This window comes from Coturnix japonica, chromosome 1, assembly GCF_001577835.2.
Source record: "Coturnix japonica isolate 7356 chromosome 1, Coturnix japonica 2.1, whole genome shotgun sequence".
In the NCBI taxonomy this organism is placed as follows: Eukaryota; Metazoa; Chordata; class Aves; order Galliformes; family Phasianidae; genus Coturnix; species Coturnix japonica.
The window spans coordinates 38,343,455-38,361,785 of record NC_029516.1 but is presented as its reverse complement, the minus strand read 5'-3'; the positions used below and the strand labels follow the sequence as shown (position 1 = coordinate 38,361,785).

The window sequence follows — 18,331 nt, the reverse complement described above, 5'->3', positions numbered from 1 at the left end:
AAGATGAATTTTCCCTAAAATATGTTTTTTCTATACTAGCATTAGATAGTTAGAATTGTTTGATTTTGATTTTGAGTATATCTCAGAAGAGAATTTTACCGTTTTGACTGGAACCTGTGTTTGATTTATGCGGCAAGGTTTTGGTAGCAAAGGCATTTCAGGGATTGCCTAGGAGCTGCTCCATGCCAGATCTTAGCCAGCTCCTGGTGCTCCAAAAAGGACCTGTCACTGCCAGAAATGAGCCATGAGTGATGATAGGTGTGCTCTGGGAAAGATTTCAGAATGAGAAAAACTGCTGCACAACAACAATTGGGAGAGAGGAGGAAGAAAATGGGAGAGACAGAGCCCTGGAGCCACTGAGGTCAATGCAGGCGGAGGGCAGGAGGTGAGAGGAGTGGAGCAGAAGCTCCTTGCAGCATGGGAGAGGCCACTGGTGGGGCAGGATGTCTCCCTGTGAGAAAATCTATACATGCAGCCATGGAGGATCCCATTGTGCAGCAATGGATGAGGCCTGAATGGGGCACAGCCCATGGAAAGTTTGCCTTTTAGTTCTCAATGCTCTTGAATTAATTGATAAATAATCTTTCCCAAGCTGAGTCTCTTGTGCTCGTGACGGTATTTGATGAGCAATCACCATATCCTTACATCACCCCATAAGATTTTTCATAATATTTTCTCCCCTTTTTTTTGTTCAGGAGGGGCAGAGAGGGAGTGACTGTGTGATGCTTGGCTGCCTGATGGTCTTAAACCTCAAGAAAGCTAGACAGAAAGAATACCCGGTTAATATCTTCTCACATTTTTTTGTTAAGACCCTTAGTTATCTGCATTTTCCCACTCGCTTGCTCCATAACAGATGCTTTCAACTGAACTAACGTAGAATCAGGAAGGTGTAGAGTAGATAGATGCGATGTTTACTTTACAAAGAAATTATAATGTTTGTAATTCATCCAGTTTTCATCAGATATTAACATAGCACAACTATACTGTAAAAACTAACTTCAGTACATGAAAAATGTTGAGGAAAATGTCAGTAAGATATTCACCAAGGATTTCAGCTTCAAAAGCATCTGTAATATTAGTGCTTCAGTACTTCCTACATATTAAAGACAATCATCAAGAAATCTATGTCATTATTGACTGTTTCTATAGGAAACTGAAAGAGAATCATGGTACCTTTGTGCTATGTAGTTACATATCCCCGTAAGTTATACTTTATTTACTGCAAAATTTAGAATAATTTTAATCCAATCAACCATTTGTGAGTATATAGAAATCTATCTTTTCTCCTTTTCATTCTTTCAATTCCTACTTTTTTCGCAGAATAAAAGACTTGTTGTCTGTTCCAAACCAATCTTTATTTAAAAGATCAGTAAATATGGTACTAAAACATAGCAACTGGGGTATACATGTTATACAAATACCTGAAAGGCTTGGTAGTACATAAAAATGATCAAGTGATTTAAGTCATGCAAGAACTGTTAACTCTTTCTAATATCTTTTATATACCTGCTATTAAATAGGTTACCTTTAATTTCCATTTTTTAAAGAAAGTAAATTATTTTTTAACCACAAAGATTATACACTGAGTTAGCTAAATTGCTTTTACTTGCTAGTAAAAGGCTTTATCATATTACATTCTGGAACAGTTGTCTTTAAATGTGTAAAAGCATTATGGATTTGATTTTTTTTCTTTGGGGAACCATACCATATCAGAACAGACAAAATGATTCCCAAGTCACGTCTCTCTATGAATAATTTCCTTTAAGAAAAAAAAATGAGCATTGCAGCCCATATTTGTGTATGTGCACGTGTACACATTTATTTTAGAACTTGAGTTAAATATATCTAGGAAAAAAATAGCAAATGTCTCAATTTCTAAAATACAAGATTACAAAAGTCTGCTATGCATCTTGGATTTTTTAAATGGTAAATCAGGAAAAAAAAAAAAAGCAATAATGACAATGATTGTCTTTTAGAGTCTCTCCAGTCAAATATAAGATTTGCTGACTAAATAAATAAATAAATAAATAGCATCAGTTTTTCATTCACATACTGTTAACACTTTGATAAGCCGCTTAGATATTACCTCTGGACCAGCATACTCATGCTGCTGGCAGACAATTATGGATGCAATATTTAGAATGTCTGACAAGCCCATTATGCAGACATAAAAGAAACATCATACAAAACACTTCTGTGACTGAATTTCAAGAGTAAAATAGCTAAAACCACTATTATTAGAACTTTCATATCCCTCAGATGAACTTACAGTCTTGAAAATAGTGCTAGCCTAATATTGCACTGTGTCTTTTGAGTCAGAACAACCCAGTACCTGACCAAGTAGGAATGTAAATGGACGAATTCTATACCTTGGTAATTTGAGTGCAATCATGTGTAGTCTTAAAGTTTTCCTCTGTGAGAGGGCCTAGGAGGAGTTTCCTGAAATATCTGTACATGTACATTCTCATCTACTTGAAAACAGCTAGCTGGACAAGAAGAAGCTCCTGAAAGCTTTATATTTCTTAACATCTGACCTCCCTTCAGAAGCTCCTGGATGTTTCCCTCCCTTCAGAAGCTCCTGGATGTTTCCCATGTCATTTCTCAACATTACTACTTCAGAAGAGTCAGACATTCATTTTAGTCCAGACCGTTGCCTGATTACTGTATTTCTCAGACCCATACAAGTACCCAGAATCTGGCAATTTTTGAAACCAGATGATCAAAATTGTATTTTGGATACGTGTTTTGTTTTTATAGAGGATAGCTATTGAAAAAGATATCCAATCAAATAATATCTCAGTTCTACATGAGAAATTGTTCAGAGTTTTATACAATTAGTCTGCATGACAATATCCAGTATCTGAGGAATATCTGAAATATTAAGTATCAAATTTCTGAAAAATTAGTACAATTATTCATCTATAAATGCCAGCAATGGACTATGTAGGAAAAAATATTCTCCTCTATGGAGACAAAGAATGCATCTCTCAGTAACTGCCTTTTGAAAAATAAAACTGTCCACATCAAAGTAGTTTATTTAAGCCAATTTGACAACATGAGTTAATGGTCTTCAAACCACTTTTAGGCATGAAGCAATTCTGAACTTCAGGGGAAAAAAAAAAAAGAAAAAAGAAAAAAGAAAGAAAAAAAGAAAAAAAGAAAAAAAAGAAAAAAGAAAAAAAGAAAAAGAAAAAAGTCTTTCTGTGTTTACAAATCTTTTCATATTGTGAGGGCCTCCTCTGTCTTGAAGTCCAGTCATTGCCCATTGTTACTGCAAATACAGGATGAAGGGAAATGGCCTCAAGTTGCACCAGGTCAGGTTTAGGTTGGATATCAGGAAAAACTTCCTTACAGAAAGGGTTGTTAAGCACTGGAATTGGCTCCCCAGGGAGGTGGTTGAGTCACCATCCCTGGATGTGTTTAAAAACCATTTGGAAGCGGTGCTCAGGGACGTGATTTAGCAGAGGGTTGCTAGAGTTGGGGTAGTATAGTTAGGTTGTTGTTAGACTTGATCTTTAAGGTCTTTTCCAACCTGATCATTTCTATGATTCTAAATACAATGGTGTTTTCACAGGCAATTCAGAACTAGGACAACGTTCACACCCTGAGTCTCACTGATATAATGGGTGAAACAGAAGTAAATATGCCTTCCAGCTTATTTATTTTTTGCTTGCATCATCTAAAAAGGAGGGTTAAAGAAAATCTGCAGTTCCACAGCAGTGAGGCTAGTTGGAAGTAGGAATAGCTAAAAGTAAAATCAAATTTCAAGAAAATAAAGGTTCCCCAGATAACCAAAACAACCCTTTACAGCTCTGTTTATCTGACTTAATCATTAGGGTTTGGTGTGTTTTCTAACAACTTAATTCTTGCTTTTCACCAGTGTCCAATAACATGAAATGCCAGCACTGACTTTTGCAACTTTACCGACCATTATAAAATCATGGATATTGTTTCCTCATCTAGTTAGGACTTCCTCTCATTCTGAATGACATTTCTCTCACAAATCCCTGAACACCTCTATCAAATGCTAGGGATCAATTTAAGAAGCTACCCTGTCGCACTTTAAGAGCTGCCTCCCTCAGTGACACACAATAGCTGACCCTGTATGGATTCAGTGTGCTGAAAGTAAATGGGTTATTTTAAGCCATTTTCAGCCAGAGTACCTGGCTAATCTGTTTACTGTGACTTGCAAGGAGCAAGCACACAGTCAGAAGGTTATTTCCTCTAGGCAGGTAGAACATCTTAGGAGATCCCCTACCATCACTCTGAGTATCTAAATCACCTGCAAAATGCTTGCTTTTGTTTCTGAAAATTTTAGCATTTTCTCTCAGGTGACAGTCACATTATAATATTCTTAACGCCCTTAAAATGAATACATCGAAAAAATAACCTGGCAACTTTATAACCTGGCAACTTTTTTTTTTTTTCTTTTTTTTCCCTGTTCTCTACAAAATAATCATCTGAAGAACACCTAGGGTTTTTGTTTGTTTGTTTGTTTTTTCCCCTCAAATATTACTTGAACTAAATTTTAGAACAAGCTACATTTCGCCTTGTTACTTCAAATCAACAGGTAATTTGAAATTTAAGCTGTCATAGTGGAACCATAGAGCTCGTAGGTTTATAGAAAGAGGGATGTTCTTCATTTGAGAACATACTGTGTCTCTAGTCTAATTCTACAACCATTTCATAAAAATAAAAATCAAAGGGTATGATTCTATGAGAGCCATATTTAAGCAAAGCTCTTAAGTTCATTAAGCATTTAAATCATTGAAACAAAATGTGCTTAAATACTTAGCTGTTTCAAATTATGATTATTATAGTAATTAGTGTATGCTCAGTTATATCTTGTGAATGCATGCTCTTAGTGCCTACTTAATAAATAAACTGACTAATAACACTTGAGAAAACAGAATTAGCTTTGGAGCAGAGAAAATACATTTCACAGTAAAAATAAATTAAAATTAAATAAATAAATAAATCCCTCTCCATTTATCAAAGTTGGTATCATCACTGATATGGGTATGTTTTACAAGTGTACCCTTCTATATGTTTAACAGTAACTGACAGAAAATCTGATGTATGAGAGAATATGGTAATTCCTTGGGTGATTTCTTCTGGTCATTTATTGGAACACTCTGAGGAAATACCTCAAGCAGAAAACAGGCAGCCTTGAAAACCAATGTCTATTCCCAATTTTTGTCTCCTGGCTTGGGAATCAAGGTTTCATGGATCACGGTCTCTCGCTCTACTTTAGGTATTGGTTCATTCAGTTCTTTCAGACTCTTTTCCAAGCTGAAATCCAGGAGCATGAGATCCCAAATCTGATATAATGATCAGACATTTAGGGATGGATGGAGTGTGAATTTTGAGTGGTTCTTGAGTACTTTAGAGGTTGAAAACACCTCTTTTCATGCTGAAATCTTCCTTGTGTCTATGGAATTCCGAGGTTGTTTTTAACTTCCAGAACTACTTGTTGACATAACAAATTTGTAGAGGGAGAAAGGGGGAAATAGATTTCAATAGTAAATTTAAGTTGTTCTTACTAAAGTCCTATTTTAAATATTTTTCCAAAATTTCTCATGTAACTGGATTAGTATACTGATTTTCCAGTAACACCACAGGAGCATGAATCATGTTTTATTTTTTGTCTTTATTTATTTTTTTTTTTTCCTGAGCATTCATATATTAGGTAAACACCATAAATTAGTTTACTGATTATTTAAACTCTTAACCTTATTTAACCAGTGATATCCAGGATTCTGAAGCATATCTGCCTTTGCTCTCAGCAGCATACTTTGTTGAAGTCTCATTACTGTATTTCCTTAAATTATGGCTCTTCAGAGACAAGTTAAGAATCAAGAACTTAAATTCACTTACAAGCAGGACATTTTAAATATGACCTTTGAAAATGCCATTTAATAGTAGACCATATTGCTCTCTTTATTTAGATCTAATCTCTAATAGTTTAAACTGGGCAATATATAAAATACTGTGGCAGGCCTGACTACTGTACCATATAAAAAATTGCAAGCCTATATGTTTCAGGTGTTTCTGTAAGAAATTGTTAAGAATTTCAGTAAGATTTATGGATGGTATCAATTTTCTCAGTGTATGACAGTGTACTTTCTAAAATTGGAAAAGGCTGCTGTATTGTTGGAAATAGGTTGAAATCTCAGTTGTGTACAATACATCATGCTTAGAAACTAGATTTATTTGAAAATGTATTGGTCTAATTAATCTCAGGTAGGAAAAAATCACAATCAAGAAACAGCAATTGCAAAAAAGACACAGTTATGTTATCATCTTGATGATCTTCCATAGAATATTTTCACACAGGTATGATTTTAAAGTTAAATAAGATAACTATAACACACAGTTACCTATAAACTAAATACACATTGTTTTCCTCTGCTGCATCAGTAATATGAACTTCTCTTGAGTATGTATGGTCTTCTAGCTTTGTTCACGTGCAGCTGACGTTTCAGAATATAAGGATTTTTTCTTTTCATTATTTCCTTTTCTTGGCTTGAATTTTCTAGATCATAAGTGTCTTGCTGAAGTAACTGTAGGATGTAAGAAAACACAGGATAGTATCAAGGTTTTTTTTTTTGTTTGTTTGTTTGTTTGTTTGTTTAAGAAAATCATAAATTCCACAAGAGTTTTATTTGTCCCAAACTCTGACTTTTCTCTAAGATCAGACTACAGACAAGCAGAGTCCTAGAGTAGTGATATTTAAATTCCACTGAAACTTAATAAGACGATTTCTTTTGACTACAGGAAAGCTGGTATGTCAATCTGGGGCTAAATAATAATTTCCTTAGCATTGTCAGTCATAATGGTTAATTTATCCTAAAAACCTCCTGAAACACCCACTCCTTGCTAACTTCAGATTTTGAGGAATATTTTTATCACAAAATTCTACAGCTAAAAATCAAAATGTAAAAAAGAAAGGAAATAAAGTACAAGAAAGCTAATCTTTTTCAATTAAAATATGTTATTTAATTGTATTTAAGTATTACTTGTAGTTTTTTAAGTATTTTCTTCAGATTCATCATTGCTTTATTTATTAAAATTTCATCTGTTCTTTTACCATGTTCTTTCATGGTCAGGCTGAAAGGCATTAAGCTAGAAACATTTTTAGACTCACCTCAGTATTTTCCTAAGCAATCAAATTCTCTTACTCACTTAATTACTTAATAAATGAGTTCTCATCTAAATTCTGTTGATATAAATGGAAAAAAACTTCATCATTTCAACAGAGTTTGGAGTCAGTCCTGGGTGAGTAAGAACACAAGAACTTGTTTCATTACATAAACTGTTTATTTCAAGTCTTCAGTCCTTCTCCCTCTAGCTCTGTTCTTTCTCCTTCTATTGTGCCTTAGAAATTTTTGCACCAGATAACCATGTTCCTAGGCTGATACAGAAACATCCTTTTTAAATTTCACATGCAATATTGTTAGAAGTGGAGCTTTCCAACCACCACAGAAGGTGAAACAATTATAAAATAAGGAGCTGTGATTAAGTCACGGGCTATGGAATGTGTTTGTTTCTATGGTAGATTATTTTCAACAACAAATGTACCAATGAAGAGTTCTCAAAAAACTCTGGCTCTAAAAGATGCTGCAGGCTTTTTTATGGGTCATCCTAAATGGTACAATGGTACAACAACCCTAAGCAAACATAAAGTTCTGATTCATCAGGCAAAAGGGGATCGGGACTCAGTCAGATTGCCCATGAACTGTGATAGCTGAAGAACCTGGTTTTACTGGAAAGTGGATAGTGATACATAGATGTGTTTGTTTTGGTGTGTTTTGTTACAACATGAGTAGATTCTGTCTAGTGTGTTTATGTGAATGTTACAGTAAGGTACATATCACAGATAGATCACAAAACAATTACTACTCATAGGAGTAGCAACTGTAAGGTCTGGAGGGACAGAAAATCAGGAGCTCCCTTGCTACTAGTTTCCTAGCAATTATAAAAAGTTTAGAGTATCTGGTAAAATTACAGGTATACATAGGCATGTATGTATTTTGCATCCTGTTCATCTTAGGGCCTTTCAGAAACTCTTTTAAATTTACTTATGCTTGAATAAATCTGCAGTAATCTCATGTCTGTTAAGCACATATTAATTTTGTGCTCTGGCTAATTTTCATATGTTTATTTCATTCCTTGGAATAGCTACAAAGAGTGGGAAAATTATGTAGATAAGAGTATTTCACATTTGTTCACGTGTCTTTATCCAAAACAGATGTTTAGCTCTTCAGAAACTATACTAAGTCACAACTCTTTCACAAAGTGGCATATTATCAGAATCAAAAATTAGAAAATAGCAAAAAAGTAGGATAGTTTAGAAAACATGAAGAGGTGATTTAAGCCAAGAACACTTAAGGTTTAGAAGAACACTTGGGATCTGAAATTTAAAAGATCACTGGGACTACAAACAGTGATTGAAAATGTAACAGTCATTGAAACATGCATTTGTGACACTTAATTTTACCTCCCAGTGCTGAAAGGCTCTGCTGTGGCAAACTTTTTGGAGTTGATATACTGTCAGCATTGCTTCCAAGCTGAAGCCATCCATAGCAGCGGGGAACTGTCTTCCAGAAATGAGATCCTCATCATCTACCTCTACCGTTTCCCCTACCTGGTTGTTCATGTTGTTGATAAGATTGCAGACATTTAGCAGGGTCACTTTCCAGTAAGAAAGTTTTGCTCTGTTCATCTGAAAATACAAATGCATGTTACATAATATAATGCAACTTTTGTTTCATTTTGAGTAGTAATGTGTGACATTTAAACATTTTGGAATGAACAAGTATGTTTGTTTGAAGTCCTTTTCATCTGTCCAGCTTTAAGTCAATAACTAGAATGTTGAAATTAGGACAACTTCTTTATTAAAAACACCAAGACTGTTTCCCTATTGTCTTACCCCCCAAGCTGATATACACAATGGAAAAATAAACTGCTACCAAACCAGAATGGCAGCATTTCATAGTCATTCCACACAGGTGCAAACAAAAACACAAATGGAAATTAATATAATATAAATTCATAGGTGTAAATCAGGACAGTGAGTCAAGCCCAGTGGATAAATTCCCAGTGCCAGATTCCAAGCTAGATGCCTGTGGTTAACTAGACGCTCCTCCCCAGTTCAGAACAAATAGCAGTCATTTCAAAATTCCCCAAGAAATGGAACAGAGTCCCTGCTTCAGGGCAAGCTGTCTGGTGAAGCTGGAGCCAGTGTTATGGAATCTGTAAGCCCCAGGGTTTTTGGATACTGGAAAGTCATGAGTGTTAAGAGATGTGAATAGGTCTAGGGGCTCAAATGAAGATGTAGTAAAGGCAGAAGAGAGTTGTGCAAACAATGTATTTAGTGGCTAGACTGAAATACTTCATGAGATCAACTGTCTTTGGGTGGTCCATAACAGAACAATTCAGTGATGTTACAGAAAGACAGAAATAAAAAGAGAAATGTCACTATAGTTTTATCCAATACTTTACACTATTTCAGAGCTGTTTAATTTTTAAAACCTTTAGAAAATGATAAGAAGAAATTTTACTTTTTACACTTTTTAAAAACAGTTATTGAAATAATTTTCTTCAGTTCTGATTAGAAAAACCTAATTCCTGCCTCATTCACTGTTTTCCTTCTCTGTTGTCTTTGCCACTTCCTTGGTTATTATCTATTTATTACCCCAGTCATTATTTCTTCTAAATTGTATTCCTCTTAGTGTTGAAAATAAAGATTAGTTTCATTCAAGCAGAACAATCTCCAATCAAAAGTCAAATAGCAAATTCCTGTTTATTAATGGCAATTAATGCCCTTGAGGCATATACTAGGATTATACTCTACCTATGAACTGAAATGTTATTTCTTTGTCCTGAGTGTGTTAAGTTAAATACAGGTATTACACTAATACAGACATTGCCTTTTACTCACCAACAGCATTAAGTAAGTCTGTGGATGCAGATTTACCTAGCTGAACATTGGGTAATCAAACAACCTATTGTTTGTTTAAGGAAATTTTCTAACAAAGAGATATTATATGCAAGATTTGTGCATATTTGCAAATAATTTTATGCTAAATTGATGAAAATGTATATTAGTGAAGAACAAGAAAAGCTCTCATCACTAATAACAGTAGTTGCAAGAAATTGCCTTTCAACCATAATCATTAGTTTAGTATACAACTGGTACACGCATGAATTTCAAAATGAGAGTAATTTAGCGTCTTTACTAAAACTGCTATGTTCTTAGATTTCTATTAGGGCTCAGATAACAAACAGTATTTTGTTTTGAGAAGAAAACTAATCTCAAATCTTATTCAGAAGGTTCTACATTTTTCACTTTGGACTCATGCGCTGTTCCATCTGGGAACTCCACTCAGGCATCCCATTAGTCTAATTATTTGAAAAGCTCTGGCAGGTTCAAAACAAAATTGACATCTTTCCAGAATGCTTGATTTAATTAACAAAAACTAGTTTAGCCAAAAAGCAACTGTCCACTGAAGTTTCAAAAACTTTACTCTGTTTTAAAATATTTCTGAAATGCAAACACAGAGCTTTTATTGCCAAATGAGGAGCCTTTTCCAATACAATTCTTTCTCCTTGTATATGAAAGAAATATGAACTAGAGCTTCGCCAGCTAAACTGCAATGAAGAATAAAATCCAGGAGCAGTATTGCGTGAGCAAAGTGAGAATTCTGAGTTGAAAGCAATACTATGCTGGTAGATAGGACTGGAAAAAAAAAAGGACTAGAGAAATTTATTATGCTTTCCTGCTTAACTTCTAGAATCACTTTGATCTGGAGTTATTATTTTATGTTACCTTGATGTATGTCTTTTTTTTCAGGAACATTTTTTTATATATTAGCAAAATACTTAAATTGCAGTCTCCATTATGTGCAATTGGTCTTGGCTGCTACTTATGAGGTTAGGGAAAAAATCTTACAGTGCTGTATGCAAGCATACTTTGTTAGTCAAGGGAGTCTAATTCTCATTAATAACATGCATCACTTCAAAGTATTTTCATTTGGATACACATGCTTCTGACTTACACTGCTGCCAGCTCCCAGAATAAGACTATAAAGCATTATGAACTTCAGTCAAGAGTTAAATAATTTTATATTTTCTTATAATCTACTTCACTATTACAACAAACATTACAATCATACAGCTTTGTTTTATAGGTTATGGAAAATCACTGAAGTGGGTATGTTAAAAAATAAACAAACAAAAGCAAAACAAACAAACAAACAAAAAAAACATGCAAAAATACAATTTCAGATGACTTTAACACAAATGTTCAGGTAGATATTCAGTGTATGAAATATTTTCCACAGATGTCTAAGCAATACCAGCTACAGTTGCTCAAGGTATGTTTTGGAAAAACACCTACATGAGAGATCAAAGAAATTATATCTGCCAAGAAGAAATAAACTGTTTTGAAGATTAAGTTGAAAAAAATCTGGGAGGTACCTGGTGGAACAAAAGAGACTGCCATATGAATCAGAATTAAAAATTATTAATGATGAAGAATTCATGAAGTGAATATGATATATGTATTTCCACTGTTGAACATGCTTCTGAAATATGACTCAGATAATATGGTTTCCCATACCTTTTTGCATACTGAATGTGAACTCCACGTTGTCAATGAAAAATAAATAAGCTTGAGAAGATTTCCCTCTTTGACAAAATATTTTTTTCTGTGAAAACTACAGAGAATCTCAAGTGACAATATATGTTTTTTTCTTTCCATTTCTGATTGAATGATGCTCCAATATATTTTAATATAATTTTTGCTGTTTCTGTTTGGTAATGAACACCACCTAAATGTTAATTAAAATAAAATAAGTACAATATTCCATTCTCTCTGTATTATTATCTTGCCTTTATCTAGTGAAATCAGGTGAAAAAGATTCATGATCAAGAAAAATCCAAGGTACTGAACAGCTAGGTAAAGCACCTGGACTTAGCTAACAGAATTCATGAGATATAATGCAGAGAACTGAAGGCTTGTTACAGTGCCTTTTCTGGTGTACTTCCCTGTCCTTAGTTTTGGTTAATGACTTCCTCTGCACAGAATAAGACAGAGAGATCACCTGTTATCCAGCAGTGTTAATAACACACAAAGCATCCAGATAACTTCAGTAATGCACTGAGGGATATGTGAAAGTATCATTTTCAAAAAAATGATAGTATCATACATTTCAGGAGTATGAAATGTATTATGTCAGTAGGTCTACACTGTCCTTACATAGGTGCTTCAATGGTTCCTTTTCAGAACAGTGATTGAATTTATTCAGACTATAACAGTAGAAATAATAACGAAAATATTTTCTGCCTTTAAGAATGAAGTTCTTCTATGACATATACTAATGCCTATATAAATATAAGGACTTGCATGCAATAACTGCAATAACTGAGTCTGGAAGACAGAAATTCTTAGGCAGCTGCAGCCTCATCTGCCTGATACGAAGGCTAAACTTTCTAGGTATATACAGTAAGGAACAGGAATTCAAGCTCAGAGAACTCAAGATTCCGTAAAATTCATGTAAGTAGGAATCTCAAATGTGTATTCTGGTCATGATGATTCCTTCAATTAACTTTTTTTTTTTTTTCCCTCTTGAACTAATAGCATTTCAGTCTTGTTTGAGATCAAGATGGCAAGATGTTCTTCATGCAAATGGTAGATTCATGTTAGCACTAAAGAAGCTGGGAGTAGATCTATCATTTTGATGCAAAAGACAGCAGGAAATAATTTGTATATTTGTGATACTTCAGGTTATCTTACTAAATCTTCAAAAAGGCTCTTTGGACTTTATCTTAGAAGATAGATATATAAAGCTTTTTATGGTCTTGCTTGATTCCTGTATCTTCTCCAAGGTGTAACGGGGAGAAAAGTGATAAGCTATATTAAAAGTTGAATGCAGTTCATGAAAGCATGAATGCAAATTTTTAAATATGGAGAGATATTCAGCACATGGGTGACTTTAAAGAGTAGTTTGAAAAAGACCAGAAGACACTTGTCAACAGTCTGTGAAGTCAAAAGAATACAGTAAAAAAAAAAAAAAAAAGGCCATAATATTGCATACATTTGATACCATACTTCACAAGTAGCTACATAGCTAGAAGTTTTCTGTGAAATAGCAGAAACATAAGTGATTTGAGAACCACTGAGTCTGTTTAAATTGGCTGGATTTCCCTTGCTGTTGATTATCAAGTCAGTGTTAAATATGATTAATACAATTTAATGGTAATTGCCTTCAGCTGGAGACTAATCTCAGGCACAAAGCCAGTCAGGTATCATAGTTGCCATCCTAAAATTAGTCTTTAGATCAGAACCATGGTTCTGTTCTAATGAAGAGTAAAAACTAACGGAGGCCAAATAATAATAATAATAATAATAATAATAATAATAATAATAATAATAATAATAAATTATTTCAGTAATGAATGGATCTATGTCTTGTAGTTTCATACACCTTCTTAGTGGTTCCACTATGCCTTTTACTGTCAAGAAAGAGTACATTTTATACTAGTTAATTTGAAATAATGATTTAAAATTCTATCATTTAGAATTAAAATGTCTCCATTATCTGTTGTTTATATCAACCTCAAGTGTCAATTCACTTGCAGTATATATAACATAAAGCCATTAAAAAGTAAGTTACACGATGTAAAACAACACGTAATAGTATATAACAAACATCTTTGTATTATCAACAGGTGCACTGTATTTCAGCATTTTTAGTTACCTGAGATTGTACTCTATGGTAAAAGAGAAGGAAAGATGGAAGTGGAATTTACAGTCACAGTCCGACTCAAATCAGTAGCAGCAATAGAATAGCTGCAGGGTTTTTTTCCCAGGGCATATTATGGTTTGGCAGGCAGAGAAAGAACTATTTAAAGAACATTAAAATTTGTCTCTGGGAAATAATCTCTATTAAATCTTTCTTTAGAGAAGCCAGTGGCAAACAGGTTTGTTTGTGATCTTTATGCCAGTAAAGAATGTGGGAACTTAAGAACTGACAGATCAGACTAGAACAATGTATTTTTCAGCCTCATTTCTTATCCTGGTTTATTCAAATGATACTGTGAAAAAGCTCACATACAAAAAAATACAGAATATACATAATTTTATTTACCAGTGAAACCAAGCACCAAGCATGAAATCATTCAACTTGAAGCTTATGAATCTTGTTTTGGAGCTTTTTCTTCAAAGTATTGCTGAAGAAACACTAGACATACATATTTCTTAGATCATTTGTGGAAAATAACAGTGCTGAGAATGTGTCTGTCAGCCTGTTCAATACATATGTGCAACACTTGCTACTTCACCTACGTTAGTATGAGTTTGGAACAGAACTTTTGTCTACTTGTTTTAAATAACATCTACATCATTCATAGTCTGGCTACTTGTCAAGGAAATGTCATTTACCAGATTAATAGTTTCATAGTCATGCCCCCATGTTCTTGTACTAACATTATAATGAAATTCCTAAACCAAAATCAGCATATGTATTAACAGATTTTGCTTTATGACTGTCATAATTTTATATGCACATAGAAAAAAAAGTTCTGCATAAAAATCTCACTTAGAGATTTGTCTAAAGGTTAATTTAGCTTTCAGCAGGCATAATCTTATTGGGAACACATTTCTTCTTATAAATTCATCCCTCTACACATTTTCGACAGTTTAATGGAAGTATCAATGTTATACGTGAGGAACACTTTTTGTGTGTGTCACATCAACACCTTTAAATTTCCTTTGAACTGACAAAACCTTGCACCAAAGCAATGTCTAGCACTGAACTTTCAGGTCTGGACCACAAGTTATTACTTTGTGTAAAGACTTTCAGGTTTGTAATGAGAATTCATTTGCTTTCTAACTATCAACTAAAAGAGAAAAAATAATTACCTTTGATGTATACATATTGGTCAATAAATCTGTTTCTAGTGCTTTCATTTCCTCTTCTGAATCTGGGAATAAACCAGTAACATATGTTCATTATCTTATCGTAAATCATGGACATCTGAATTGAACAAACAAAATATAGATAGACAAACGAGCTGGGGCAGAGGAGGGAAACAGAAATAAAAGTGGATTCACAGCAATGTGTTCTAATGTGACTATGAGATTTTTGGTACCAAAACTGTATTTTGAAATGGATCTTCACTACGTTTCAGTGCACAATCAAGCTTATTAACATAAACGAAAGAATTCACTGTCAACCCCTAGACAGGCCCATTAATCTTCAGCTGTTTCAGTACAAACACTGGTGCAACTTTCTTCATTCAAAATCGGTCTGATTTTCATAATTACTACCCGCCACCTCTACTAACTAACAGTTACTTAGCTGCTGTTTTTTGGGAGCAATCACAATCTTTCTCAACTTGGATCTTCAAGGTGTTTTTAAATGGTGACCAGCAAACTAATGTGAAGTTACCGTGTCTCTGCTATAGTCTATTGGATATAAGCCATTCTTCTGGAAACTCCATGAACATTTATTTGGTGAAGGGCTATGCTCAGATCTATTAGACTGTCTGTTTCTGTCTCTGATCTAGTCTACTCTCACACAATAGCCATCTATTCACTAAGTCACTGATCTCAGCCCAGTACAGCAAGGGCAAGTTCAGAAGTCTCAGTTCTTAACCACCTTTATGCTTACCACTTGCTAAGGAAGTAGCTTTCTGCAATATTTTTGGCTTTTGCTACTTTCATATCTGAAAAATCTTGGCATCCCCTAATTCAAGTAAGGTCAGATACTATCACCACGTTCTTTGTCTCCTCAGACATTTTTATTGGTTGTGCTTCTGCTAAAAGGAGTTTTTAATAGAAGTGAATATTATTTCCTAAACAATCACTTTGTATAGTTATACTGCTTTCCATTTGTATTAAAGTCACCAAAAAATGTCTGTGCCTTATGTCAGTCTTCCTCTGTAGTGATGCTGATGTTCAGCTTTGTATTACCAGTACGCTACACTTACTGTTTTTACTTAAAAATTGTTACTGACAATATTGGTAAAGACTGGACAGCAGTAAAGTCACTAGTAACAGCATGTCACTAGCAACTTCTCTAGAGCCTAATGCCTTTCAGCCATTTCAGCACTACTTGTTTTCAGGATTACCTAGTCTCTCAATAGCTTCATCAGTGATGAAGTTCTTTCTGCTGGCAGCACAAGTTCACCTCAGATAAATTTTGACTACTGATAGTAGGTCTTGCAAATGAGTGAATAGTGCACGCATGACAGCATCACAATTTGTTGTATTCTGTAGCAATGAAATGATTCGCATCTAGTTAGAACCCTGTAGATAGAACAGAACGTAGTTTCCCCACCACCAAGGGTACAAGACAGATGCAGAAGTGGAAAGCTTGCTGAATAGATGATTATTAAGAAACATTTTGAATGAGAAAAGAAGTCTGGAGGATATTACTTAGGAAACTGTTCATATGGTGAAGAATGAAACAAAGCCTGGAGGAAAAGGGAACATATTCAGATAATTCAGGAGTGAAAAAGACAGATGATAGGTAAAAGCAGAAGAAGAGCAAATATTCAAGAGAGCAATCTGGTTACAGATTATTGTGCAGATCTGAGGAAAATCCACACACTTTGCTGTCTTTTTTATGCTTACCTTATTATCGATAGGAAATACAGCTTCTTTCTGTATATTTACATTCTACAGAAATAATTGTCTTCTATTAGAACACACTTTCCTGAGGGCAAATATTTTCAAAATAAAACGAAAATGATTGATCATTTTCCTAATGACTTAACTGTCCACATCAGTAAAAACTGATTTGGCTTTTCAGCACAAACTTCTCTATGACATTTCTCATTCAAATATAATTCCAAATTTCTGAACAAATGAACCATCATGTCAGTTACACATTCAATTTTGCTGGTTTTATATGAGTCTATTTTAATTTCCACTCAAATCTTTGACTTTAGTGTTTCATGAAATTTAAATTGCCTCACTGAAAATATGAATCATGGTTTTGCTTGAAAATCTACATATACATGTATAAAAAATAATAAACTTTAACCCTGTCCCTAAGAACACCAGCCCTGTAAAGTACACAAAATGATTATGCTTAAGCCACGACAAAATTCAAATTTAAATGTGTTACATTTTGTTTCTGTGGAGAAATGCACATTGGAAACTTGCATCCAAAACAAGGAGTTCTGAGTCCTCCTGGATACTTAAGCTGAAAAATTAATCTAATTGTAAATCTACACTTTACCTTTACAAGAAACAGCAATTTGTACACCAGTGAGACTGGATTTTGAAGCTTATTCTGCTATGCATCTGTCACTGTACACCTGCTTATTTGCCACAATTCTTTTCTTTTATTATTTTAATCCTAAACTGATTATCTAAATAACACATTCTTAGCTATATCACTTTCCAAATGACTTGGTGGTGCATTTTCAGATATGACCCTATTTTTTTTTTTTGTTTCTAAATCAACTGATCATAGAGTAGAAATGCACTTACATCTAACACAAGCATCTTTGTGACCAGCATTTGGTCTTCATTTTGAAATCATTAGTAGTGATTTTTTTCCCCCCAGAATCCTAAACCTGTACTTCAGCTACTAAAAAGTGTCTACAGTACATATATAGTAATGCTGAATTGTACTCTGATGGAAGGAAGAAGAAAACACAGCACCTGTGATAGCCTGGAAATACCCGGGATTCAAATATCACAAATGCAGCAACAAAATTAATGGGACAGTCTACATCGACGTTTCTCAATGACCACTCTGCACTAACAATCGTGGTAGCGATGTTGCTGAGGGGAATGGTTTGCAGATAGGGCGTAAATTACGGGAGTGATGGACAACGTGATGCTGGACAGAGCCCACTCGGTGCGAGCCGTGGGCGCCCGCAGAGATCAGCAGCCTCAGACCGAGGTGAGCGCACCCCGCCCCGTTTGGTCTCGCTCGAGGCTGCGGGAGCGGCCGGCCGCGTGGTGCTGCCCGCCGCACGGAGGCACGGGGCGCAGGGCGCGGCAGGGCTTACCTGAGCAGAGGCTGCAGGAGGCCAAGGCCAGCAGCACCACGCACACCAGCTGAGCTTTCATCCTTGCCGCGCCGCTCTCTAGAAAGTAAAGTCCATAAATCCTGGGGAGAGACGGAGAGAGAGACAGACAGACACACAGAGAGAGTGCCGCCGCTCCGCGCCTCAGCACACGCACTAGCGGGCAGCAGCAGGCACCAGATGGGGGACCCGGACCCTTCCCCAACTATATAAGCCTCAGGGTGATGTCACGGCTGTGCAGCCATCGCCTCATGATGAAGTGCCCTCCCCCCTCCCCCTC

At 35.0% G+C, this 18,331-nt stretch overlaps 1 protein-coding gene across 1 annotated transcript; it reads right to left on the bottom strand.

Moving 5' to 3' along the window:
• Nucleotides 1-4,398: 4,398 nt before the first annotated feature.
• NTS (neurotensin) lies at nt 4,399-18,331 on the bottom strand. Its single transcript, XM_015857543.2, has 4 exons — nt 18,034-18,331; nt 14,927-14,988; nt 8,501-8,725; nt 4,399-6,563 (listed from the first exon to the last, which is right to left on the bottom strand). The coding sequence occupies exons 1-4, from the start codon at nt 18,092-18,094 to the stop codon at nt 6,417-6,419; spliced, it is 495 nt and encodes a 164-aa protein (XP_015713029.1). The 5' UTR covers nt 18,095-18,331; the 3' UTR covers nt 4,399-6,416.

Excerpts from the sequence above, each read along its gene's own strand:
- NTS (XM_015857543.2), bottom strand. The coding sequence starts at position 18,094 with ATGAAAGCTCAGCTGGTGTGCGTGGTGCTGCTGGCCTTGGCCTCCTGC. Across the intron at positions 14,989-18,033 it reads CTCCTGCAGCCTCTGCTCAG|ATTCAGAAGAGGAAATGAAA; the intron begins GTAAGCCCTGCC and ends GTTTATTCCCAG. Across the intron at positions 6,564-8,500 it reads GAGCCTTTCAGCACTGGGAG|TTACTTCAGCAAGACACTTA; the intron begins GTAAAATTAAGT and ends TACATCCTACAG.